The sequence below is a fragment of the Eretmochelys imbricata genome, chromosome 7 (assembly GCF_965152235.1).
Source record: "Eretmochelys imbricata isolate rEreImb1 chromosome 7, rEreImb1.hap1, whole genome shotgun sequence".
In the NCBI taxonomy this organism is placed as follows: domain Eukaryota; kingdom Metazoa; phylum Chordata; order Testudines; family Cheloniidae; genus Eretmochelys; species Eretmochelys imbricata.
Genome location: NC_135578.1, coordinates 85,746,012 through 85,771,573, shown reverse-complemented (window position 1 = coordinate 85,771,573; position 25,562 = coordinate 85,746,012). Strand labels below are relative to the sequence as shown.

Sequence of the window (25,562 nt, the reverse complement as noted above, 5' to 3'; positions counted from 1 at the left end):
ATAGTGTCTTAAGACTGGTTGAGAAGAGCTCAGGGTCCCACTGGTGTTATGGTTAGGAGACACGTTCAAATTCTTACTCTCATTCCCGTAAGGGTGTGGGAATGTGAGGAGGGAGATTCAGTACTCATTCAGTGGGGAAATGACCCATTCTGGCTCATTAAAGAGGTGAGCAGATGGACTCCAAAGGGAATTCTCCACTGACTCGTCTGTTCAGAGACAGCTGTGATGTGAGAATTTAAATAGTTGGAGCTTTTGTTTTACACAGCTACGCTACAGGATGATTCATGGACTTGCAGGCTAACAACCTAATGATAAAGGAGAGGTATCTGCGGTACTAACGCACCAGTTCCATACTCAAACGGCTTATGAGCCCAGTGAGGATGAGGATGCCACTGTCTCATCTTGAGAAACCCTGATTTCTCTCCTCTCTTCATTTAGGGGTTTGCACCCCAGGGCAGTGCTAGGGGGGCTAGCGAGGGCTATGGCTACCCCAAAATTTGCCTTAGCCCTCTGGTAGCTACCCCCCGTGCAAAGGTCAAATGTTATGCAGAATTAAGGGTGGCATGGTATGGCACGGCACTGCCACCATTACTTCTGCAGTTCTGCGCTGCTGGTGGTGGCAGTGCTGCCTTCCAAGCTGGGTGCTGAGCCAGCAGCCACCGCTCTCTTGCCACCCAGCTCTGAAGGCAGCGGTGCCACCAGCAGCAGCGGAGGAGTGAGGGTAGCATATTGAGCATGGGGAAGGGGTGGAGGCACGGAAATAACAAATGGGGGGGGGGGGACAGAGCATGCAAGAGAGACGGGGAGGAGCATGCATAAGGGAGAGGGATCACAGTGGAGGAGAGGGCAATCACAACAGGGGTATGGGGGAGCTGGGAGGGGTCCGATCCCGCTGCCATGGCTGTCCGAGGGCTCCTAGTGGCAGGCTTGCTAGCACCGAGCTGAGCTGTGGTGCAGGGCAGCAGGCGGTGTGAGGTGTGCGGGGCTGAACCTCAAGGTGCAGCAAGAGGCAGCAAGGGGCAGGAGCCCTCATGCTCCTCCCTGGCCCCATGTGGGGGCAGAGAAGTCTCCATGCTCCCGTACGTGCGCCCACAAGATGTACGGCACAGCCCCTTCAATTTTCTGACTAGCCCAGCTCAACCCCGCCCCCCGAAAGAAGTGGCTGGTGCCGCCCCTGTTTGCAACCCTTTATACACTCTGCTTAGTTTATTTCACTGAGGGCTAGCATCATTCAGCTGTCAACACAGCTTTGGTAACAGAGTCGGCTGGTCAGATTTTGCTACCTCTACTGGCCACATGTGTGTGGTAGTTGGGAACAGTATAGGTGCCACATTCAGAAAACAAATCTCCACTACTTAAGTGCGTCAGAATGGTGGAAAGGATTTGTATGTGGAGGGTTCTTCCAAACCAGATTACAGTAGTTTTAACAGAGGTCACATTTTGGGTTTAAACTAAAGAGCTTAACTCTGCATATTAAAAATGCTAAACCAATTCTACTAGTTTTCTTCATTTATTCCTCTATTAGTAGGGGTGTTGCTTGAGAACAGGATGGATGTTTGTTTATAAATGTTTGATGCTGTATACAATTATACAAACACTGCAGTTAGGACTTCAAGTGGATGATTAGACAATAGGAAGATTCACTTTAGAAATAACCTGTTTTTACACAAGTGTCCTTCATTTGAAACATCTTTTAAATGTCAATTAGTTTGTGAGATTGAAGTAACTCCTTAAATAACTAAGTGCAGAATTTGCTACTAAACATTTTTTAAATTATTTTTCAGATGCAACAAATTGGTTTTACCTCTCTTTGGTGGTCGAACATGGTATGTTAAGTCATTGATGACCAGTTTGAAGTCATCCAGCAGGAGGAGGTCTATGCCAGTTGAAGAGGCTACTCGCGTACCATCTGTATGACAAATCACAGATGGACTCATTAAGGATTAAGAAGAAAACATTCACCTGTATTACTGCAGTTAAAGAAGAAGCTGACATCGTTATTTATACAATTTCTGGGCTAAGAAAGCGTTCAGAAACTCTAATGATTTCCTAGTAGCTAGTACTCTGCCATGCCATGCAAGATCTCCTGGTTTATATTCCTGACTTGGCAAGGACTGACTCGGTTTCTGAATCATTTATAAAAGAAAGTAATCCTTCAGTAGCTTGTGAGGGCTGGTAACTAGAACTTTCAAGAACCAGTCATGTCTTGCTGTCAGTTGGATATTATAACATGCTACCATGTTCTGCAATAGTACAGACACTGGATGCCCTGTATCTAATCATTTGAGCACTGCAAATCTGCAGATATCTGCGGACCATATTTGCGGACTGGATGCAGGTACAAGTTTTGTATCTGCGCAGGGTGCTACTAATCATACTGCTGTAAAATATGATTTCTACCACCCTCTATGTAAGAGGCGACAACAGCTTTGACACCTCCAACCCAGAGGGGTCCTCCTTTTTGAACTTCCTATCAAAGACTTTCTAGAAATATATCTATTTGTGTGTGTGATCATTCTGTGACCCCACAGTAAAAACCGGTTATCTACTCTTTGTAACTGTTGTTCTTCGAGATGTGTTGCTTGTGTCCATTCCAAGTAGGTATGTACATGCCGCGTGCGCAATCGTTGGAAGGTTTTTCCCCTAATGGTACCCATTGCGTTAGCTGTGCAGGCCCTAGAGTGGCACCTTCGCAGCTGTGTATATAGGTCCCTAATGACCTGCCGCCTCTTCAGTTCCTTCTTGCCGGATACTCCAACAGAGGGGAGGTGGGTGGGTCTTGGAATGGACATGAGCAACACATCTCGAAGAACAACAGTTATGAACGGTAGGTAATAGTTTTTTCTTCAAGTGATTGCTCATGTCAATTCCAAGTAGGTGACTCCCAAGCAGTTCCCTGAAGAAGGTGTCAAGCACCACCCTGCTTGTTTATATAGAACATCATTGTGATGTTGTTTGTCAACACTGAAACACATTTGCCCTGAAGACAGGCCTGAAATGTCTGGCAAGCTAGACGCACCACTCGTAGCTCCCTGACATTGATGTGCAGTGATAGTTCTACCTGGGACCATAGACCTTGAGTCCTGACGTTGCCAAGGTGTGCCCCCAACCCCAGCACCGACACGTCCATGACTAGTGACAGCGACGGCTGTGGTTTGGAGAAAGATACTCCCACATAGACCACCTGCGGCTGTAGCCACCACAGGAGGGACTGGAAGACCCGAGGAGGGAGTGTGATCAGCCTGTCCAGCAGGTGCTGGCTCGGCCTGTACACCTGAACCAGCCATGCCTGGAGAGGGCAGAGCCGCAGCCTTGTGTGCTGCACTATGTAGGCGCAAGCTGCCATATGATCCAGCAATCTTAGGCAATTCTTGGCTGTTGTGGTTAGGAACTGATGGAGACCTTTGATAATGGCACTTAGGGTCAGGGAAGGGATGCCCTGGCTTGGGTGGAGTCCAAGAGGGCCCCAATGAATTCTATTCTCTGAGTGGGTTAGGGTTGATTTTGCCACATTGAGGATCAGAGAGTCTGAGGAACGGTGTCCGCACCAGGATCATGTGTTCCTCCACCTGAGCTCGATATTGCCCCTCGATGAGCCAGTCATCCAGGTATGGGAAGACTTGCACCTGGTGCCTGTGAACAAAGACTGCCACGCACTTGGTGAACACCTGAGAGCTGCTGATAGTCCAAATGGGAGGACCGTGAACTGACAGTGCTGGCCTCTGACCACAAATTGCAGAATGTGTCTGTGGGCTGGGATTATGGAGACATGGAAGTATGTGTCTTTCAAGTCAAGGGCGGCATACCAGTCCCCCAGATCCAAGGAAGGGATGATGGAAGCCAGGGAGACCATGCAGAACTTCATTTTCATCATGAATCGGTTGAGATTTCGTGGGTCTAGAACAGGCCTGAGCCCATCCCTGGGGATTTGAAAATAACGGGAGAAGAACCCTCTGCCCCTGAATTCCAGAGGAACCTCCTCTCCTGCCTGGAGTAGAAGGACGATTGCAACTCCTGCATAAAGAGTTGCTCGTGAGAAGGGTCCCTGAAGAGGGACAGGGGAGGTGGGTGGGAGGGTGGGAAGGAACAGAATTGGAGAGAATATCCCAATTCCACGTGCTCAGGACCCATTGGTCAGAGGTGATTTGAGACCAGATATGGTAGAAATGGGATAGATGCTTCACGAAGGGAGGGAACGGATCCAGGCATTGAGCTGGTGCTCTGTCCTTAGGTGCACCTTCAAAAGTTTGGCTTTGCTCCTGACTACTGTTTAGCCAAGCCCTGGCCCTGGCCCGAGGAGGATTGCGATGGGCGCCTCCTGTTACTCCTGCCCCGCTTTCTACTGAAACCTGTCTAGGAGGGGCAGAGTAACATAGTATGGCGGTCTGGGGTTTAAACGGCTTTCTTTGAAGGGCCGGTGTGTGAAGCCCCAGGGACTTAAGGGTTGCCCATGAGTCCTTAAGGCTATGCAGCCTTGAGTCAGTCTGCTCTGCAAGCAGGCCCAAGCAGTTGAAGGGCAGGTCCTGGATTGTATTTTAGACCTCTTGCAGGAGCCCAGAAACCCAGAGCCAAGAGCTGCATCTCAGAGTCACTGCTGTGGCCATAGTGTGGATAGCTCAGCCAGTGGAGTCCAAGGCGGCTGCAGAGATGTCCTGGCCACCACCTTGCCCTCCTCCAGGACTGCTGAGAATTCGGAGCATTAGTCCGCTGGGAGAAATTCCTGAAACTTCGCCAAAGTGTTGCAGGAATTATAAGCATAGCGGCTTAGGACTGCATGCTGGTTAGCTATCCGAAGCTGGAGCCCTCAGGTGGAGTATACTTTCCAACCGAAGAGGTCCAGCTTTGGGCTTCCTTGGATTCAGGCATGGGCCCCAGTTGCCCCTGCTGCTCCTTATGGTAAGCTGCCTCCACCACCAGGGTCCCAGGCTGGGGGTGGGTAAACAGTTGCTCGTATTCTTTGGACAGCACAACATATCTCTGCTCTACCCCCTTGGCTGTTAGCGGAATAGAGGCAGGAGTGTGCCACAATACCTTGGCAGTGTTTTGGATAGTTTTAACAAGGCGCAAGGCTACCCTTGACAGCCCTTCTGGGACCAAAATATCCACCATCAGGTCCGTTGTCCTCCATGGACTTCCTCAGTTTGCAAATTAAGGTTTTGGGCCACCCTCCTAAGAGGGTCCTGATGGGCTCTAACGTCCATGGCAGGCAATCTGGTGGATGTCCCTGCCACTGCCTCATCAGGGGAGGAAGAAGATGATCCCTTTGGTGGCATGGGGTCTTTCAGACCCTCCAGCTCACTGGGGGGGGAGGAGGGAGGAGAGAAGAGGGTATGTGCGCTGCTGCCTGGGTGTTGGCCCCTTGCGTTGCGCAGGTGGCTGCGGGGGTACCTAGTGCCACGGTGGGTACAGAGCCGGCGCTCGTATCAGTCATACCTGTCTTGCTGGTTCATCGGCCTGAGCCTGTGCATCCCGACCCCGAGGGGATTCTCGGGTGACTGAGGAGGCCCATGGAGGTGCACGGGCCTCTGACACCAGGGCCTTGGACCCCGACACTTGGGCTTGGTGATAGGCCCTTGGTGTCCAAAATGGCCACTGACGGGACCAGGACATTATGGGCACTGGTTGCCCCTCATCCTGCCTGGGGTGGCACCCGGATCAGTGCTGGGAGTGGTACCGGCTCTGGTGAGAAACACAGGAATCCTCCTCTGACTCAGAAGAAAAGTCCGAGCCTGACCATGGTGGAGCGGACCCAGACAGTGCTGGGGAATGGTGCCACATCATAGTGGGCTTGCTCCTGTGGCGGACAAGCATCGGTGCTGCTGCTGCTACCGTCGGTGCCGGTGTGCAGGCCGATGGGATAGCAGACTGTGCCATCATGGCAATCAGGTCCCTTGCTGCCTCGAACGTGTCCAAAGTGGAGGGAAGACCCAGATCCTCCTCTGGTTCTTCCCATACCAGGAAGTCCACCAGGATCACACTCAATGTACCTTCCCATGAAGCTGGAGTCAACAGCGCCGGCATAGGCAGGGTTGAGGCTGGGTGTCCCGACGTGGGACGCATCCCACTGGTGTCCGCACACTGATGGCTTGGTAAGGGAGCGCCCCCATCAGCCCTTTTCTCCTTGTGTGGCACCGGGGTTTGCGAGAGGTGCCACACGCTGGAGTGGTTCTCGGCGCCAAGGAATGGTAGTGCTGGGGCTCCTTAGATGTGTCCTCCCTCAGTGCCAAAGCCTCCTGCACCGAGGCCGGTGCATTGTGCACCAAAGTTCCTGGTGCTGGGTCCAAAACTGCCTGGGGGTGAAGGGCTGACTCCATGAGGAGGAGTTTCAGCCAAGAGTCCTGTTCCTTTTTAGTTCTGGAGATAAAGCCTATGCAGATATTGCACCTGTCAGACTGGTGATTTTCACCCAGGCACTTAAGACAGAAATCACGTGGTCCCCCTTTGGACATAGACTTAAGGAATGACGCGCACGACTTGAAGCCCTGAGACGAAGGCATGCCCCGGTCCTAGGGAAGGGGTTATGTGGGGCGACCCCCAACGTAAACCTAACTAACTACAAATAAGCCACATAACTATTTACAGATAGACAAGAAAGAAGACCACTAGGGAAGCACTTGCAAATGCAAGAAAGAGCTGCTACAATGACTGTCACTGGTGGTAAGAAGGAACTTATATACATGGCCACAAAGGCAGCACTCCAGGGGTCTCCACAGCCGACCAGACGGATACCACTAGGGGAAAAACCTTCCGACGATCATGCATGTGGTGCACATACACCTACTTGGAATGGATATGAGCAATCGCTAGAAGAATAATAACTGTTTTAAAGTTGTGGTGGTGCATACACCATGGGTGATCTAAGCACAGTACTTGAGTGTACTTCGCTCTATGAACACTCCTCCTTGCAAATTGATTAGAGGGCTCCAGTTGTGTCACTAGAAGAGTCTCTAAATAATCAGGTTTTTTTAAGTACACTCCTGCCATGCCTTCAGACTAGACGTTAGGACTTATAGTGGCCAAAAGGCAGCTCATCTGAGCAACTGTACCCTTTGCATGATTAATAAACTTGTTTAGAGACAGGGCACAAGCTATCTACACAAGTTATTAGTTGAACGAAATTAGTTCAATCAGGGAGGATGAGGCCCAACTGCTAGAAGAGGGCCTCATCCTCCCTGACTGAACTAACCTCGTTATCCCTAGCCTGATTCTTGCTTGCATATTTATACCTGCCTCTAGAAATTTCCACTACATGCATCCGACGAAGTGGGTATTCACCCATGAAAGCTTATGCTCCAATACGTCGGTCTATAAGGTGCCACAGGACTCTGCCTTTTTCTGAGAGTGAGATGCGAAGGTAAGAAGAAAACTATAGCTCTAGCAATAAGAAGTTTCTAAGCTGAAGCTTGGTATGAGAAATGTCCACACTCCCTCCATATCACTGTCTAGCCTGTCCATGAAATATATGAGCATGTACTCAGAAAAGAGAATACTTCCTATCTTGGAGGCTGCACTTCCACTGGTAAATATGATCAAGACATTACTTTTAAAAAAGTTTAAGGCCTGAAATGGTGCTATAGTTGGATGGAATAAGGTGCTATGAGTAGTCAATTTGTTTGCATAAATAACTGTACCTGGGGAGTAGATTGCGACCCGGTCAATTCCCCGGTCCTCTGTCTGCAGCTGTTGTAAGAACACTCCAACAGAGTCTGAGATAGGTTTAAGCGTGAACTGGCAACGCTCACGCCGAGATGGAAGATTCACAGAAATCACAGGTAACCCATTTTGGTAAACCACTGTCACATCTAGAGAAAAGAATATTAGACTCAAGACAGACCATTTCCAAATACACAGTATAAAAAAAGAAAAAAAGTACCTTGTGTAACAATCCTGTATCTGTCCCCATGAAGACATGACAGGGATGGTTAAATATTAAAGTGGAAGCTTCAAGTTTTGAATTATTGTTCATTACTATACAGGCAACCTTATCAATCTTCGTGTTGAAGGGTATCAGAAGTTCTCCCTCCCCACAAGTTCACAGCATCTATTAACTTTCTGGTGTTTTGTTGGAAAGTTTTAAAGTGGAGTGTGATTCTTTGAAATACGATGAAAGTGTAGCTATTGGACAAAAGTGCATGGTAATTAATAGCAGCCGTGATAAAAAATGTTCTTTAATCTAAGCACCAAACATTCGGTACTTAGCAAGACAAAACAGATGGTCTTTCAGGTTCTAATCTCCCTGAAATAAAGACAGATCACACACTAGGAGACCCAGCAAAAGGACATGCTTTAGAAAAATTATGTTTTTACTCTAATTCCATTTCCCCCTATTTGTGTTGAATGAACAAATCAGCATTAAGTAGGACCAGTAAGAGGCCAGTCAGAACTCTGAAATCACAGAGACAATATTCCATCAGTTTTATAAGCTAGAAGGTGTTACGATATAGATATTCAGGACTTTCTGTAAAGGCCTATACTCAAAGAATTTAGGTGTATTCTTATCACTTAGCTAGTTCTAGAGGTATAAAAGAGAGAATCAAAATTACTGTCTGACTGTATAAGGCCTTTTCTCACTGACACTCTGAGGCCCTGTTCTTAGGCTAAGGCCTTTGGCTAAGCGACAGAGGCAGCCATAAGCTGGGAAGCTAACGGTCACATCCTCACATTCCAAACTAGTCACATTGAAATAAGGTACTATTGGGCTGTTAGGAATACAATCCTGTCCTGATAATGCCTATCGCCTCCACAGAAAGGGAAGTCCCTAGAAGATGTAAAAGGAAACTTAGTTCGTTAGCATCCTGTCTGGCAAGAACTCACCTATCAATAGCTGGGATGTGAAATGCTCATTTCTTTGTTGTTCTATCACTGTAGTCCCCATTTCCCTATTGTTTGTCTGTATAATCTCTCTCTGGTTCTGTGATTGTTTCTGTCTGCTGTATAATTAATTTTGCTGGGTGTAAACTAATTAAGGTGGTGGGATATAATTGGTGACATAATCATGTTACAATATGTTAGGATTGGTTAGTTAAAGTTCAGTAAAATGATTGGTTAAGGTATAGCTAAGCAGAACTCACGTTTTAATATATAGTCTGCAGTCAATCAGGAAGCAGTGGGGGAAATGGGAACAGGGAATGGGGGTGGGGAATTGGAATCACGTTTTGCTAAGGGGGGAATGGGGGTGAGGAAATTGGAATCATGTTTTGCTGAGGGGGCAATGGGAACAGGGACACAGGTAAGGCTCTGTGGTGTCAGAGCTGGGAAGGGAGACACTAAGGAAGGAAACTGGAATCATGCTTGCTGGAAGTTCACCCCAATAAACATCAAATTGTTTGCACCTTTGGACTTCAGGTATTATTGCTCTCTGTTCATGCGAGAAGGACTAGGGAAGTAAGTGGGTGAAGGAATAAGCCCCCAACAGAAGGTATTCCGTCTAATACTATATCACTCATACATAGAAATAGGAAGGGGAGAAAAAACAACACTTACACTGACAATCATCATAGGCTAAGCTGGAGACAAAGAAATTCTCAATTTTTTAAGTGTTCTGAGGTGCATTTTCACACAGGTGCATGAGGATTTCTGTGTGACTCATAATTCCTTGTCCCAAACATAAGTTAAGTTATTTTATTATTTGCATGATCACAGCATCCACATTGTGCTAGGGGCTGTCCACATATAGAAAGACAGTCTCTGCTCCAACAGCTTACACTCTAAAATGAACAGATGGAGTGAGAGAGTGGGATAAAATAAAGCTGCCTACCTACCCATTATTAGTTGGTCAAGTTTTCCAAGTACCAGTCGCTGACTAATGAAGTACGGGAAAATAGAGGGTTAGCAGTATATATTTCTAATAAAATATGCAAAACTTCATGCTCTTTGAATTTTTATGTTAGGCATAGTGTTTACCATGTCTGAAGATAAAACCCAGGCACCTATAGTAATCTAGTCCAACATTAGTTTATCAGTATCTCAGGCCTCTAAACCCGCACTTATTTAACAGAATAATTTTCTAAATAAATTTAATTAAATTGGTGCAACTTCCTGGTGTTACTGTTCTTAAATCAGTTTTAGGACTGCTAAAATCAGAACTGATTTAGCAATGTCTATACAAGGGAGAGATGCACTGATTTAAGTGAAGCTATTTAGAAACTGATCTAGTTAAGTTGATACAATTTCTATGTGTAGATCAGTATACAGACAGTTGTGCTGCTGACATACCTTACGCTACTCTTCACAGGCATGTTGCAAAATGATCATCCCGCCTGTATTGCTCATCCTTTCAAACTAGTAGGACTGAAACTGGGACCATGCCCGTTTAGAAATATCAGTAGGAGACATGCCAAAAAACCCATACAAACTGAACAGTATATTGTAAGTGGAGCAGAAAACTGCATACAAGGGAAGGTTAATGTTGCATTAGCATGTGTGGAATTAAGGGTATGTCTATACTACCTGCCGTATTGGCAGGCAGCGGCTGATCCAGCAGGGGGTTGATTTATCTCATCTAGACTGGACGCGATAAATCGATCCCCAAGTGTTCTCCCGTCGACTCCTGTACTCCACTGCCGCAAGAGGCGCAGGCAGAGTCAACAGGGGAGTGGCAGCAGTCGACTCACCATAGTGAAGACACCGTGGTCAGTAGGTGTAAGTATGTTGACTTCAGCTACATTATTCACATGGCTGAAGTTGTGTAACTTAGATCGATCCCCTCACCTAGTGTAGACCAGGGCTAAGATATGAAAGGAAGCCATGGAACTAATTCTGAACAGCAACAATCTAGATTCAAGACATACGACTACCTGTGAGTAAATGCAATGCATCATACCTAGGTAAAGGGGCAAACAGAACTACATATGCAAGAAATGCAACTTCTAATGCTAAGCTGCATCTTTAAGAAGTATAACAAAGTCTTAAGGCAAGGGGACAGTATGGCAACCAGAAGCATCTATGAGGCATATTTAAATTCCGTAACAGTTATGTATAACCTCAGTTTCATAGTTATCATGTGTGTTTGAGGAAACTCTGCATCTAAAGTGGAGGCCCATACACTGTAATTCAGTGCAATGACAAGGTGTGGTCATCTGCAGAGACAGTACAAAGTCAAGAAGAGCCCCAAAAACATTAAGGAACTAGTAGCTGTAATCGAATGCTGTCTCTGGGAAACAAATCACAATGCTCAACTAACAAATTACAAACACTTGATTAAATGAATATTCATCTGCCAAAAACAGTGAAGCAGCAGGTTACAGAGAACAACAACGCAGACCTGTATACCATTTTGATTTATATGATTTGTCAAAAATCTTAGGAGAAACAATATGATGCAACATACAAAATTCCAAAGATTAAAAACCTGTGATAATAGTATTATCCCTGAAAAATATGCATTTTTTTTAAACATTGCACAAAGCAAAGGCTGGTTTGTAAGGTAACAAAACAGTTTCAGGAATTCATAAAAAAGATTTTAATCCTGATATTTTAGGAAAATGTCAACCATAATTTAATTATACCACTACCTTTCCACTGAAGTTGCATGATCTGGTTCTCAGGCTGGATTCATAGAATTATTGTCAAAACACACCACCTTTCCCTCTTTAATGCTAGTTTGTGCTCTAGAACGTAAGTTTACTTTTCCAAGTTAACAGGTCATGTGGCTAGCCTTTGCTAGGCTATTCCTTGGCCTTTGCTGGAGTTCATCTTCGAGAGAACCAGAGTTTGTGTCTTTCTATTCCAATACGCAATTGGGAACCTCTATCTATAACTCCCAATGGTTTGAGATTTGTCTATGGATCAGAGCCTGCATTAAACTGCTAGGATTTCTACAGTAACATTTCTTTTGATACTTTTTATTCCGCTCTCTATCTGACTTAGAGTGAGCCTCATCAGGGTACTTGGAGATCTACAACTTGAATTTAAAACACTCAAATTATACCATCACAGGTTTAATACTGTGTTGTATTTTACATGGTGTTATGAAAAAATGCAAGCCAGTGGTTGTTGATTATGTAATCTATATGCAAAGTGTCAGTTGTTCAAAGTAAACTCATCTTACTTATGCAGCTATAAAACAGTCCTGACTAGAATAAATATAACTTCCGAAAGTGTGGGGTATCCATATTCTCCTACATCAAAATTTGCACTTCACTGAAAAGAAGGGATACATAACTTTCTTTTCTACACCATTACACTTAGAGAAAGAAAAACTCTGTTTGTAGAAATGTATATGGCAAAGAGCTCACATATTGGTTAAAGTTAATGCCTCAAAACATTCAGAGTGAATTTCAGCAAATTATTATTAATGACCTCCCTGGGTTCTCACATAATCATGGCATAGATTATTTTCCCAAGCAAAAAAAATTGCTTTCACCTTTGAGAGTTAGCTTATCAGAGACCTCTCAAGTTATCCAATAAATGGGGCTTCTTATTGACTGTTTTCTATTGATGCATAATTCACACTCACATTTTCTGTTATACTGCACACTGGCAGCACAAACTGTTACATCAGAGACTGGAAATATTTTAATTTCAGATGATGTCCTGGTCACACATGTCTTAGACGTGACCCCAATGCTGGGAAAGAATACTCCTCACAGAAAACCTCCCTGGCTTTTCAAGGTCCCAGTGTCTACATTTTTTGTCAAATGGTGACTGGTTTCTCTTGTATTTAGTTTATCCACCAATTTAATTAAGATCCCAGATCTATACAAAATGTTTGGGCTATTCATTCTCTCAGCAGGAAATATTTGCCATTTGGAGCACTTGTTATACTGTATGTTTTCACTAACATGCAGACCTATTTTGGGATACAAGACTACAAAATTGCTCTCCAAAGATTTTTCTTCAAATGTACATATAACTGGAGATCTAGCACAAGGACCTTTGGCAATGACCCCTTTGAATTCTGATCCACTTACAATTTTTGGGGGTGGGGCAGGAATGTATATTAATGCTTCTTTTAGCTTGAAACTGCATGGCTGTGTTGTGGGAGATTTCAATTACAATTACTTCTTCCACTGCATGCAAATGTAAAAAGCATGTAAACACCCCCCCATACTAGGGGTTCTCAAACTGGGGGTCAGGACCCCTCAGGTGGTCCTGAGGTTATGACATGGGGGGTTGCAAGCTCTCAGCCTTCACCCTAAACCCCACTTTGCCTCCAGCATTTATAATGGTGTTACAAATTAAAAACACTTTTTGATATATTTAAGGGGGGGAGCGCGCACTCAGAGGCTTGCTATGTGAAAGGGGTCACCAGCACAAAAGTTTGAGAACCACTGCCCTATACAGTAAGATGGGCCCTGACCTGTATAACAATAAAATCTAAACATGCTTGTCAAAGATTAAGACAATGTTTTTGTTCTGGATAGGTGGCTTACTTAAATAACAGGAAACTAAAGTAACATTTATAAAGAGTGCCTTCTTTTGCAGTTTGTTTTAACATGGAAGTTTTTAATGCCAGTTTGTAAATTCTGATCTCTTGGAATGATCATTTCATCTCTATTTTGGGGTAAAACATGGCTAATCCATTGCATTGCCTCCACAACTTTCCTAGATCCCGTTGACCTAGAAGTACACAGGTGGGGTGAGGCAAGGAGATGCTTTGCTGGACTGGTGTTCAGCTATTTCAAAAGCAGCACAGACTGGCTCTGGAGGGAGCTGGTATGAAAGGCTACGGCTTGTTTGGAGGGAGGAAGAGGAAAGGTATAGGAAGAGTAAAAGTAAAATTGTGCTATACTTGGGGCTCAGTAGCTATTTTGAAAAAGAAAGCCACGGATTGGTTTAGTGGCACAGCTACACAGCATTCTGTAAGATGAGAGTGACCTTCAAGACTCCTAGTTCACATAAGCAAATGAGGTGGGCTGCGGATGTGATGTATGGTTTCTGGGCATGAACATTGATCAAGCCTTTCTGAAAAAAAATGACCACTCTCTTCTCAAGTCAGGAAATGGAACTGAGGATGAACAAAAATCCTTTTATCTTCCTCCTTCCTTCCCAGAGGGAGGGTGCTACCATGGTGAAGCAGAACTAGGGAAAACTCAGGAAAAGAAAAGGAGCAGCTGTCCTAGAAGGATTATGTGCATGCATTTATCCAAACTTCAACAAAAGATACTGGGACAGCCCAATTTTTATTTTATTTTACACAAGCCACTCTATGAACAGTATTTCAGACTGCTGTTGTCTTAGCATTGCCCTTTCCTCTCCACCCCCATCCCAGTCCCTGGAGAAAAACTGGATTGCATCCCAGGAAAAACAAACAACCACACTGGGTGATTTAAGTTGGAAAGTCATTCAGAAACAAGAATAAAAATTCTTTGCCAAAACTCACCATCAGAGGGCACTACTGTACTGCAATGCACCACTCTCAAGCTCTGCCATGGAGAAAGCCTCTGGTGCACCTAGAAAATCCAAAATGGAATGGTTAATAAAGCGCAAATGCTGGGTTATGCCAGTCTGTCAGACACTCACCCCACTGCCACCTCCTATCTCCTCTCCACACATCCTAATGACATTTATCTAGGCATATCCTCCTATCTACCACAGGGATAACAGCAAGTCAGGGGTATCTGTCAAGAGCAGCATCTTTTGTTGCCATCTGTCATCCAGAAGGGATTTACCCCCTCAGCCATGTTCACTTCTTATCGTTTCTGCCCACCAAATAGTGTAGTTGGAGAAAACTTTAAAGGGGCAGCTTAGAAATCAATGTTTTTTGGCGTAACAGCCACCTTAGCTTAAAACTGAATTTTTGAAAATTAAATTTGAGAGAGTCACAGGCAAGAAAAAACACAAGTGTTATCAACCTGTACTGCTCTTTACCTTAGGAAAGACAGAAGGAACTGCAACATAATGGGTGAATAGAATGATCTAACCTATAATTCTTCATATCTCATTTTGTCCTTTGGGTATATAAATCAACACAACAGAGGAAAAGGTAATATTTAGCATGTTTCATACAAGCAAGCTTGTATACAACCACCTTACCAGAATCAGGGACAAAGGGGCAAGACCACTGGGCTGAAAAAGACTGCCTTGCAGTAATCAGGAGAAAAGTACAGAAGTGGATTAACTTACTTTTGTATGTATTGACGTTATTTATCCTCAGTAAGCCACGTACACTAGTTTGTAGAGGAGAGGCTAGAGTCAGGCTGATTTAAGTACTTGTTTCCAGAAATATTGTATTCTAGGATAACCCCACTACACGTGTTTATGAAATGCTTACTGGTAGATTACAGCACTAGCACAAACCTCCAAATCCCCCCGTTTTATGAACTACATGGCATTCGTCAAGGTTGGAGTAGTCTATATATTTAAGTAGTTAGTACAGTTAGATCTTTGAGCAGTTTGTGACCATGTTTAATTGCAAATTATTTTTATATTCCAAAGCCCATATTCAAATTACAAGTGTACCTTTAGGAAAGAGCCTTGCTTTAAGTGTTTTTTGGACAATTTCTGCATTGATCAGAATTTTGTATCAAGAACACAAGCGTGTTAGTTATTGCTGTACCTAGTTGTCAAATGGACTTAAAACTATTGGGTTAGGGGAATGTCAATGGAATAAAAATTGCTTTCTCAGCAATTTAATTTCCACTTTTCTTTTGAAAGCGGTTGTACAAATTGAATCCGGACCCCAATATCACAGTTTCTAGGCTGGGAAATATGCCCTCCTGCTGAAAACATTGAAAATTCTAAAAATCCAATCCAACTTATATTGTATTTACATTATTTTCTTAGATTTGAAAATGCAAATCAATGCAAGTCAGTTTCACTCTAACTTGGGGTCAGTTGCATTTTGAACATCTCAGAGCTGTGTTTGGGTGGTGAACAAAAGAGAAATGGTCATTTTAAAAGTCTGTCTGAATTTAAAGAAATGAATTTAAAGATGTCTATTGGGCTGGAAAAATCTTGCTTTTACAAAAGTCTACATTTTGGGCCAAATTTAAAATTACAGTGTCCCTTTAATATTTGAAAATAGCAAGTCTGACTAAAAGCAAAAGATGGTTTGGAATGAAGATCTGGATATTTAATCTGACTCTGGGATCCCAATAGGAATATTGAATGTCCACTGCTTGAGCTACCAAGCAAAACCCGCCCACTGAGTTAGGAACATGGTTCAATTTACTTTGAAACAAACTGTCACAGCTCCAGATGTCCTGGAAAATGGTTGTATTCCCCTCTCCGCACTTCGGTTACACAGCTAAGGCTGTGTTAGCATTTGCACTGGGAATTCCAATTGTCAAAAGCTGTGCAATTCATATGTAAACACACAAGGCTGTAAATATGACATACGGTTGTCCCTAGTTCAAGAGAAACTAAGACCCTTTTGAAGGAAGTTGAAATTACTAACTACTTACATTAATGCTTCTAAATCTACACAAAGTCCAACAGCCATCAGGCACACACAGATTGTAAAGTTGTGAATTTTTTAAAAATTAAGTGTTCTGAAGACAGTTCTGACATTGCTCAATATTTCATTTTTGTTTCACTCTATTTCAAGGCAGAACAGCAAACCCTTTAAACTTAACACTTCTAGTCCTTTCCCCTCCTTTCTGAAGCTACAATCTCTATGCAGAAACATCAGATAGAGAATTACCATACTACCTGCAGGACAATCCTAAATCTGACAGCTGTTTAAACAGTCCCAAAAATCATTTAAGGCCTGTTTTATCATTACCACATAATTGTCATAATCATTCAAGTGTTCTTTTTTTTAAATCACACACACTGCCCTGGTATGATGTGATGCCATGAAGCCAACTATCCCTCAAAACAGTGTCAAAAGTGGCAGTTGTGGAGATATTACACTAGGACAGAGGTGGGCAAACTACGGCCTGCAGGACTGTCCTACCCAGCCCTTGAGCTCCCAGCCGGGAAGGCTAGCCCCCGGCCCCTCCCTCACTGTCCCCCCTCTCCCGCAGCCTCAGCTTGCTGTGCCGCCAGCACTCTGGGCGGCGTGGCTGGCTCTGGCCGGGCAGCACGGCTGCTAGTCCTGCTGCTTTGAGTGGCAAGGTAAGGAGGCGGGGAGCGGGAGGTATGATAAGGGGCAGCGAGTCCAGGGGGGATTGGATGGGTGGGGGGCTCTGAGGGTGGCAGTCAGGGGCCGGGGACCAGACTGTTTGAGGAGGCACAGCCTTCCCTACCCAGCTGTCCATACAGTTTCAGAACCCCGATGTGTCCCTCAGGCAAAAATGTTTGCCCACCCCTGCTCTAGGAGGATTGTAAGTTTAGGTGGCGAGTATGCAGCATGCAGAGACACTCTAGAAACTTTCCTACTTTAATGCAAAATATTCTTCAAAACAAAGGAAGAGGGAAAAGAAAGAAATTATGCTGTGTATGTGCCAAAAGGCTGTTATAAGGCAAGGTGTTTAACCATTGATCATTATTCTAAGATGGTCAAGCACTCATTTTCACACAACACAGATGACAAGGCCCCATATCTATTTTGCGCCTACACATCTTTAGGAAGTGAAGGATTTGTAATTTCTGAGTCAAACAGAACCAATTTAGTTTTGAAACAAGGTTTTCAGTAACCCTATGGAAAGAATTTGGTTCGGGACAAAAGGGACAACTGTGATCATCCATTCTGACCTCTTGTGTAACACAGGCCAGAGAATTTCCCCAAAATCATTCCTAGAGCATCTTTTGGGAAAATATCCAATCTTGATTTAATATGTCAGTGACAGACTCCAACAAGAAGCTTGGTAAGTTGTTTCAATGGTTGATTTTTAACCATAAGAGTAACTGACCCCTTATTTCCAGTCTGAATTTGTCTAGCTTTAGCTTCTGAGTGGAATTGGATAGTGTTATACCTTTCTCTGTTAGATTAAAGAGCCCATTATTAAATATGTGTTCCCTATGTTGATATTTATAGACTAATCAAATCATCTCAACCTCTTCTTCATTAAGATAAATAGATTGAACTCTGAGTCTATCACTAAAGGCAGATTTTCTAATCCTTTAATCATTCTCATAGCTCTTCTCTGAACCCTCTTCAATTTATCAACATCCAGGTTAAAATCACATATCACTTACATTCATCCCAAGATTCAGAACTGGGCTTCAGTATAATGAGGCATTGTCAACAGACATCCCATTCCACCCCAATGTGTGCTATTCAACAGGTTTACAGGGAAAAATGGCAGAACAACGAAATTCTGGACCAAAAGAGCAGATCAGTGAAGCATGAAATGAACATGTCTCAATCAATTATTTGAGGACACTTCGTTCATAGCCAAAAACTCTAGTTTTAGTAAAGTGATACACAATAATTATATCCAAGGTCACACTGAGGCATACATTTACTATACATTTAATATGAAGAGAGACTAGAACTATGAATTCGCTTTTCATGTCCATTCAATCCTTCACCTCTCTGTCTTGTCCAGAATGGGTTTAGTGTTTCACATCTCAGTTGGTATATCTACACAACATTTTGGATTGAACAGGAATGAGCCTCTAGCCTGGGTCAACATACTTGGGCTAGGAGGACTCGTGCTATGCTCTAAAAATAGCTGAAAAACTGAAAATTGTGGCTCAGGCTTTGAAGCCTATGGGTGGGCTTCAGACTCCAACCTCCAGCCCAAGGCACGACTTCAAACCACTGTCTATACAGCTATTAATTGGTAAAGTGGTTTGTGTGTTGTGGAAAACTGTCTACTACAAACTGGATGGAAACCACTACCAACTATTTCACCTAGGCTAGCATAAGTATCCTGACAGTAGTGATTTTTGGTTACTAATGTCTGGAACTTGATTTAAACCAGGGACCAAGATTAAGTGACAAAGAAATATGAGTTTCTTTTAAATTGACGTTATTACACAAAAATATGCTCACTGAGAATCCTGAAAGTTTCCCAGCTGCAAACTAATCTAGTAACATTTGAGAACCAAGCTTCAGACTAGGTGATTAGAACTCCTGAATCACAATGTGAAAGGACAGCACATATTTTCTGAGGAGGAAGAGAATGTAAAAAAGGTTTAAAATAACAAGAGCTTGTACTATTTATGATGCAAAATATTTTAAAAACTTCAAAATATTAGTGAGTGCACACTGCAGTGTTCATGCCAGCAACCTAAGAAGGAACCCTGTCAAATGTGTACCAGCCTGAAATCAGATTTGAGCCAATTAGTCTTTTCAACAGTTCCAGCCATTTTTCTTCCCTATCCAGTTCTGCACTGTGTAAAACGGAATGCCCTTTGTTGACTCTGACACTGGTTACCTCAGAAGCTACTGGTTAGAATTTCTAGGACATGACAAAACTACTGCTAATAGGGTGTCGTCTAGTCCATCTTCTGTTCAGCCTCTGGCTTGGACATCTGGCTGCACCTGGAATGAGAAGTCCTATTTATTCCTATATGTTCCACTCCACACTATTATCTAAGCTTTTGTTATTATTTTTTTTTTTTTTAAAGCTTCTGAGAAGTCTTTCATTCAGAGATCTTTTCTTCCTTCTCCCCTCCTAGCTCCCTCTCTGAACCCATGAATCCTTAGCTGTCCCGCAGGACTTCTCCTTAGAGTTGTTTTGGAGAGTACAATTACTGACATTTTTACTTTCATTACCAGATTTTCATCAAGAAATAACTTTGTACGGCAGGTTTCCTCAAACATTTTCCAACACGATCTTTACAGACATTCACAGTGTAAAAGTATTATCTTAACTAGTTATGTATTTTAACACATTTAGGCTACTATGTGTATATTTAAAAGTCTGCAACCCAATAAAATGCACACCAGCAGCCTGATATCGTAACATTCATTGTTACGAGAGTAACATTCAAGCCTAAAGGATGCTGCTCTGTACTGTAAAGCCACATGAGAGATCAAACTTAAGATTAATAACCCTTCATTCCCTGGCTAACAAGGGCTAATTTTTCTTTGAACAGATCGCATTAGGGCAAAATGGGTGGGAGAGGAAAAAAAGAGGCATAATGGGGGAGTTTTATTCATGCCCCTCTTACACCTACATGGTTGCAGAGTAACAGAAGTATCCTACTCCATTTGAGTGTCTGGGAGCAGTGCTATTAGAGATGCTCCGTTGAGAAGACCTCACTCTTGCAATTCATGTGTTCTCACCAACCTGAAAACCACACCCAAGAGGCTGCATTGTTCACTGCGCACAGCTCCTGCTTCCCACAACGAAGTCCAATAGACTTAGATTTAAACAAATGGCTTAAGCTCATTTCTTGTTTGCCTAGCTTCCTGTTCTTTCCTCCCCTCATTCAACTACCTACTGAATGACTGTTGTGCCCTGAAGAAATGTTTTAGTGTTTGACCTCCAAACAGATAAAGGCCCAAAGTGGCTGTCAAGGTAACTGAGGCATGTCTGAACAGCAATAAGTCTCTTAAATCCTTACGTTTTACCAGGACATGGAAGGCAGACACAAAGGAATAATGCCAATAATATCTGGGGAAGCATTAAATCTTTTCCTCAAATGCCAAGCAGCAGACTGTGTGAATGATCTCGAGGTTGGTTTCTACTCAGCAAAAGAAGCTTCCCTTACAGACATAGGGGTTACAGTCTGAGGTAGTTGAATAAGCCCTACACATTAGAGACCCTTTGGTATATTCCCTTCCCATCCCCTTACCCTTAATTATCTTACCTCTATTCTATTACCTGTGTGCAGCTTCAGCTCACACTTACATTCCTTTCCTAGCAGATGTACATACGACGAAGAGCTTAAGCCGTGGGTGGCTGCTATAAGTATTTCCCTGTCAGTGTGTTTCCTTCACTTATCTTTTTTAATAAAAGAAACAGGTAACAAGCAAATTCGAGGAAAAAGGGGTGGAGGAGGAGGTAGGGGTAGCATTTAACCCCTTGAAAAAGGAAGGTAGCAGCTGTCCCATGTTCCTTATTAAATTCTCCATGCAGTGCCATAGGGCTAGGATAGCTGACATGAGCAACCCTATGTTAAAACAAGACATGCTCAAACAAGTAATTGCTGAAACAACTAACTATTGTGAATATGTTTACAGTAAACAAGGGAGGTAGAAACAAAATTTAAACTAACTATTGTGGGTATGTTTATAGTAAAGTAGGCAGAAACACCCTACATTGATATGCTATCCTTATGCAATCTGCAAAGCAATTGGTCTTTACCAGGAATAGATGTTAGTAGCTAGGGCAGATGTACATAAACTGTGGGGTGTGTGACATGAATTGGAACTGTGGTATCACTCTGTGTCTAAAGAGCCTGGGCCTGGCTTGCATGTGCAAAATGCTGTTACATGCCTAATAAAGTAACCCGAGTGACCAGTAGGGTTGCCAACCCTGCAGGATTCTCCTGGAGTCTAAGAATTAAAGATTAATCTTTGAAGATTAGGTCATGTGATGAAACCTCCAGGAACAAGTCCAACCAAAATTGAAAATCCTAGTGACCAGCTAGAGTCAAACAGTTTTTTGGATCTCCGAAAACTGGAAGCGTGTTTGTGACATTCCCCAGGGTACAGTCTCAACTACTGAACAGCTGTGTCCCCTCAATTCTCCAATCTGGGGTGCCTTTTACACTGCTTCTTCTGTGAGAGCAGCCACTCTTGGCCTGCTCATGAAGCCTCCAGCTTGTAATTTACTCCCAGCTATTCTTCAGGAGTGGCTAGCTATAGCACTCTTGCATTGTATTGCAGAGGGACAGCAGCAAATTCCAAGTCCCAGACTTGTCCCCAGAAATGTGCATCTTGTACTGCCCAGCTCTTTCCTTCTAGACAATATAAGATGACAAAGTCCATCATTTCATTAATAGAAAATGATATGCACAAATCTTGTTATATCAAAATGAGTTCCCAAACACTTCAATCCAAACACACTGGTTTAGATAACACAATCAAGCAAGTGTATTAACTATAGAAAGATACATTTTTAAGAGATTACACAAGTAATGAGACCTAAAAGTCAGAATTGGTTACAAAGAAATAAAAAAGGTAAAAATGCAAACAAATACCTAACTTAAACTAAGTGAATTTAAAGCAAAAAGTTCTCTCACCACATGCTCACAATAGTCTGGCTGGATTTCTTTCAGCCAGGACCCCTCCCTCAGTCCAATGAAGCTTCCTTTGTTTTAAGTGTTGTTAATGCAGTGAGTAGAGACAAGGGGAGAGAGTGATTTGGGGTGTCTGTTCCTCATCTCCAGCTGGGATTCAACGACGGCCAGTCTATTTACACAGTAACCTCCAGCTTTTCCATTGCCAAGATATAAATTTCTCACTCACACCCTTCTTGCTGCCAAAGAATGGCCACAACCAGGTGACAGTCCATTTGATTTTGTTGACACCTGGCTGAGTTGTCAGTTTGCCTTTGGTCTCTGAGGAACTGGTTTGTGCCTGCTCTTCTAAACTTTGAGCATGTCTCAGCAATGTCATACAAAGTTGCCACACACATTTTATCAAGACAATAACAATCAGCAAATTATGAGTTTTTGTGGGAGAGTTACATCGGTGGGAGTGAAATTTTAGTGTAGGCACTTACAGAGTTAGATCAATGTAAGGTGCCTTGCATCGACCTAACTCTGTAGTGTAGACTAGGACTTAGTCAAGATGCTACCTATGTCAACGGGAGAGCTTCTCCCGTTGGCGTAGGCATTCCACTTCTCCTAGACGCAGTAGCTATGTCAACAGGAGAAGCCTTCCCATCGACATAACGCTGTCTATGCTGTGGATTAGGTCGGTATAACTATGTCGCTCAGGGGTGTGGATTTTCCACACCTGTGAGCAGCGCAGTTATACAGACAAATTCCTAGTGCAGGCCAAGCCTGAGGTGGATGTCAGGGAAGGCACCCACACTTCTAAGCTGAACACATTCTACCTCGATCCAGGACTGAAATAGAGTGGGGAAAAAAGTTCAAGGAAATACTTCCTTACATTTCCAGCATTGTCAACTCTTGTAATGTTATTGAAAGTCTCAATATTTGGTGTGGTGGCTTTTTAAAGAAAGACCCAGCTCCTGGAATCTAGTGATTAGGTGAGAATCTCAGCCTTCATTTTGTTTTGTTTTTAAAGTAAGTCTCTAGTCCTCGTGGTAGCAGAGAAAGGCTTGAAAACAGTACCCGAGTCTAACCTGAAGGCTCAAAAACCAGGAAGGAAATAAAAACACTTCAAAAAAATCATACTTTAAAAAGCAGTCTCTTCACTTTGGGTGGGCCTGACTCATGATTTTTGAGCACACAGGGTTGGCAGTATTTCTATCACTTGTTTCACCAACTTATGTGAGTGTTCATTATGGAGAATACGGTCTCCTCCTTATCCTCAGATCAAGTTTAGCTCTTTCAAGAATTTCACCAGTTCTGGTCTTCACTAGTGCTAAAGTAACTTCCATAATTCTACACCCACCCACCTTTAATGCTATTAAAAAGCGCTGTAAAAGAGATATAATATATAAAAGGGGAGAGAACAAGACAGCTGCGGTTAACCAGCACCCCATAACTAGTGTGTTAACTTTGGTAACCTATTTCTGGGTCACCAAGAGTCATCTGATTCCATCAGGCAATTCCTTTTCCTTCTATTACTACCAGGCTAAAGATTATTTTCCCCCTTCCCTTTTGCTTAGGTAATTGTTAGAGATTCCAATTAATCTCCCTCTCCAAGGGAAGTTCAGTAATTCAGGATTCTAAATCTGGAAAGACTACAGTACTTCGAAGACAAATGAAAAAAGTGAGTAGTAGGCCACGTTTTAAGTATAGTTTGTTCAAGTACAAAGAAAATCCCTTTGTAGATAGATGTATGGTTCCTTATCTAGAAAAAAAGCTTAATCACATTCCATCCCCAGGTCTGGTTAGGATTGGCCAGTTTTCCTTCATAAAGTTTTGAAAATTCAGCTCAGGGAATAAATCTTCATTCTCCACTTTCAATTCATAGCATTCATCTACTAGATGAGGTTTATACAGTTAAAAAACCCTTCACTGGTCCTATACATATGTTAAAACAGAAAGGAGGCATCTGTCATTTGACTCATGAAATGCATGTCTGAAAATATTTTTCTCTAGAAACACTTGCCACGATATGGACATATTGCATTACTGACTTCTGTTTTACCTCTGTTCCTTGACAACTTTATGTAACTGTTTACAGAGCCATAGTTCTGTAGGCAGCACAGGATGCCTAAGAGAACAATTGAAGAGTATAAGAAACTGCTAACCAAGATTTATACTATAAAGATTTAAAACTACCAAAAAGCATCCAATTTAATCAGACAGTGGGCTAGAGAGCAAAGACTCAATTTGTATATGAACTTTCACTTTCCCCATTTCTACATAAGTGAAGTGTCTGATGTTTCTCTGCACACCCCATCCGCACCTCTTCTATTATAGAAGAGACCGAATAATGCTGACCCACTGTTCACTTTAGATGCACATATGAGAGCGTGGGTGTCTGTAGAAATTAAAAAGAAGTGAAAGACAGTATTTTTCAATAGGAGCAAATCTTTATCAACATAATAAAGAAAGTACCATATGCAACATCCCCTACTCCCACCCCTGAGGTTCACCCACTCTGTACCCAGGTGTCAGCTTTCCCACAGGCCTTCTTCTCTCCCCTACAGATCTTACATTTTCCCCTAGTGCTCCTTTGCAAGGGGAGGAGAAATGAACCTGGAGTTAACTCCTTGTATAAAAGGGACACAGCAGTAATCCGGACCCTGTTATCTAGGTATATGTAGAATTGCAGCACAGTACATTTTCCTCCAAGTATGGAATATTTAGCAACCCAGTGGTGGGTTATAAGTAACATCACACTCCTCCCCAGACAGCAATTTTAAAAATTACAGATAGTGAGTCTGCAAGAGAAGAAAATGCTATGGATTTATAGCAGTCAGCATTACTGGATTTATTTTACTTCTCAAATTACAGACACCTCTAGAAACTTTGTGAACATATGGACTATTTAACTGGTCTTGCCCTCAGCTCTCCTGTCATAAATATAAAGGGAAAGGTAACCACCTTTCTGTATACAGAACTATAAAATCCTTCCTGGCCAGAGGCAAAACCCTTTTACGTGTAAAGGGTTAAGAAGCTAAGATAACCTCGCTGGCACTTGACCAAAATGACCAATGAGGAGACAAGATACTTTCAAAGCTGGAGGGGTGGGGAACAAAGGGTCTGTGTGATGCTTTTGCCGGGAACAGAACAGAAATGGAGTATTAGAACTTGTTAGTAAGTAATCTAGCTAGAAATGTGTTAGATTTCCTTTTGTTTAAATGGCTGGTAAATAAGCTGTGCTGAATGGAATGTATATTCCTGGTTTTGTGTCTTTTTGTAAATGAAGGTTTTGCCTAGAGGGATTCTCTGTGTTTTGAATCTGATTACCTTGTAAGGTTATTTACCATCCTGATTTTACAGAGGTGATTCTTTTACTTTTTCTTTAATTAAAGTTCTTTTTAAGATCCTGACTGGTTTTTCATTGTTCTTAAGATCCAAGGGTCTGTGTTCACCTATGCAAATTGGTGAGGATTTTTAATCAAGCCTTCCCCAGGAAAGGGGGTGTAGGCCTTGGGGGGATATTTGGTGGAGGTGGTGGGGAAAGAAGTCTCCAAGTAGGCTCTTTCCCTGATCTTTGTTTAACATGCTTGGTGGTGGCAGCATAGGGT

General features: G+C 43.1%; 1 protein-coding gene across 1 annotated transcript in view; it reads right to left on the bottom strand.

Moving 5' to 3' along the window:
• The window catches only part of MCU (mitochondrial calcium uniporter), a 153,952-nt gene that overhangs the window by 12,084 nt on the left and 116,306 nt on the right, over positions 1-25,562 (bottom strand). Inside the window, exons 2-4 of the mRNA XM_077822274.1 lie at positions 14,324-14,393; positions 7,632-7,802; positions 1,805-1,909 (exon numbers count right to left, since the gene is read on the bottom strand). Of these exons, the coding sequence (XP_077678400.1) occupies positions 1,805-1,909; positions 7,632-7,802; positions 14,324-14,393 (346 nt within the window). The remainder of the gene's footprint in view (positions 1-1,804; positions 1,910-7,631; positions 7,803-14,323; positions 14,394-25,562) is intronic.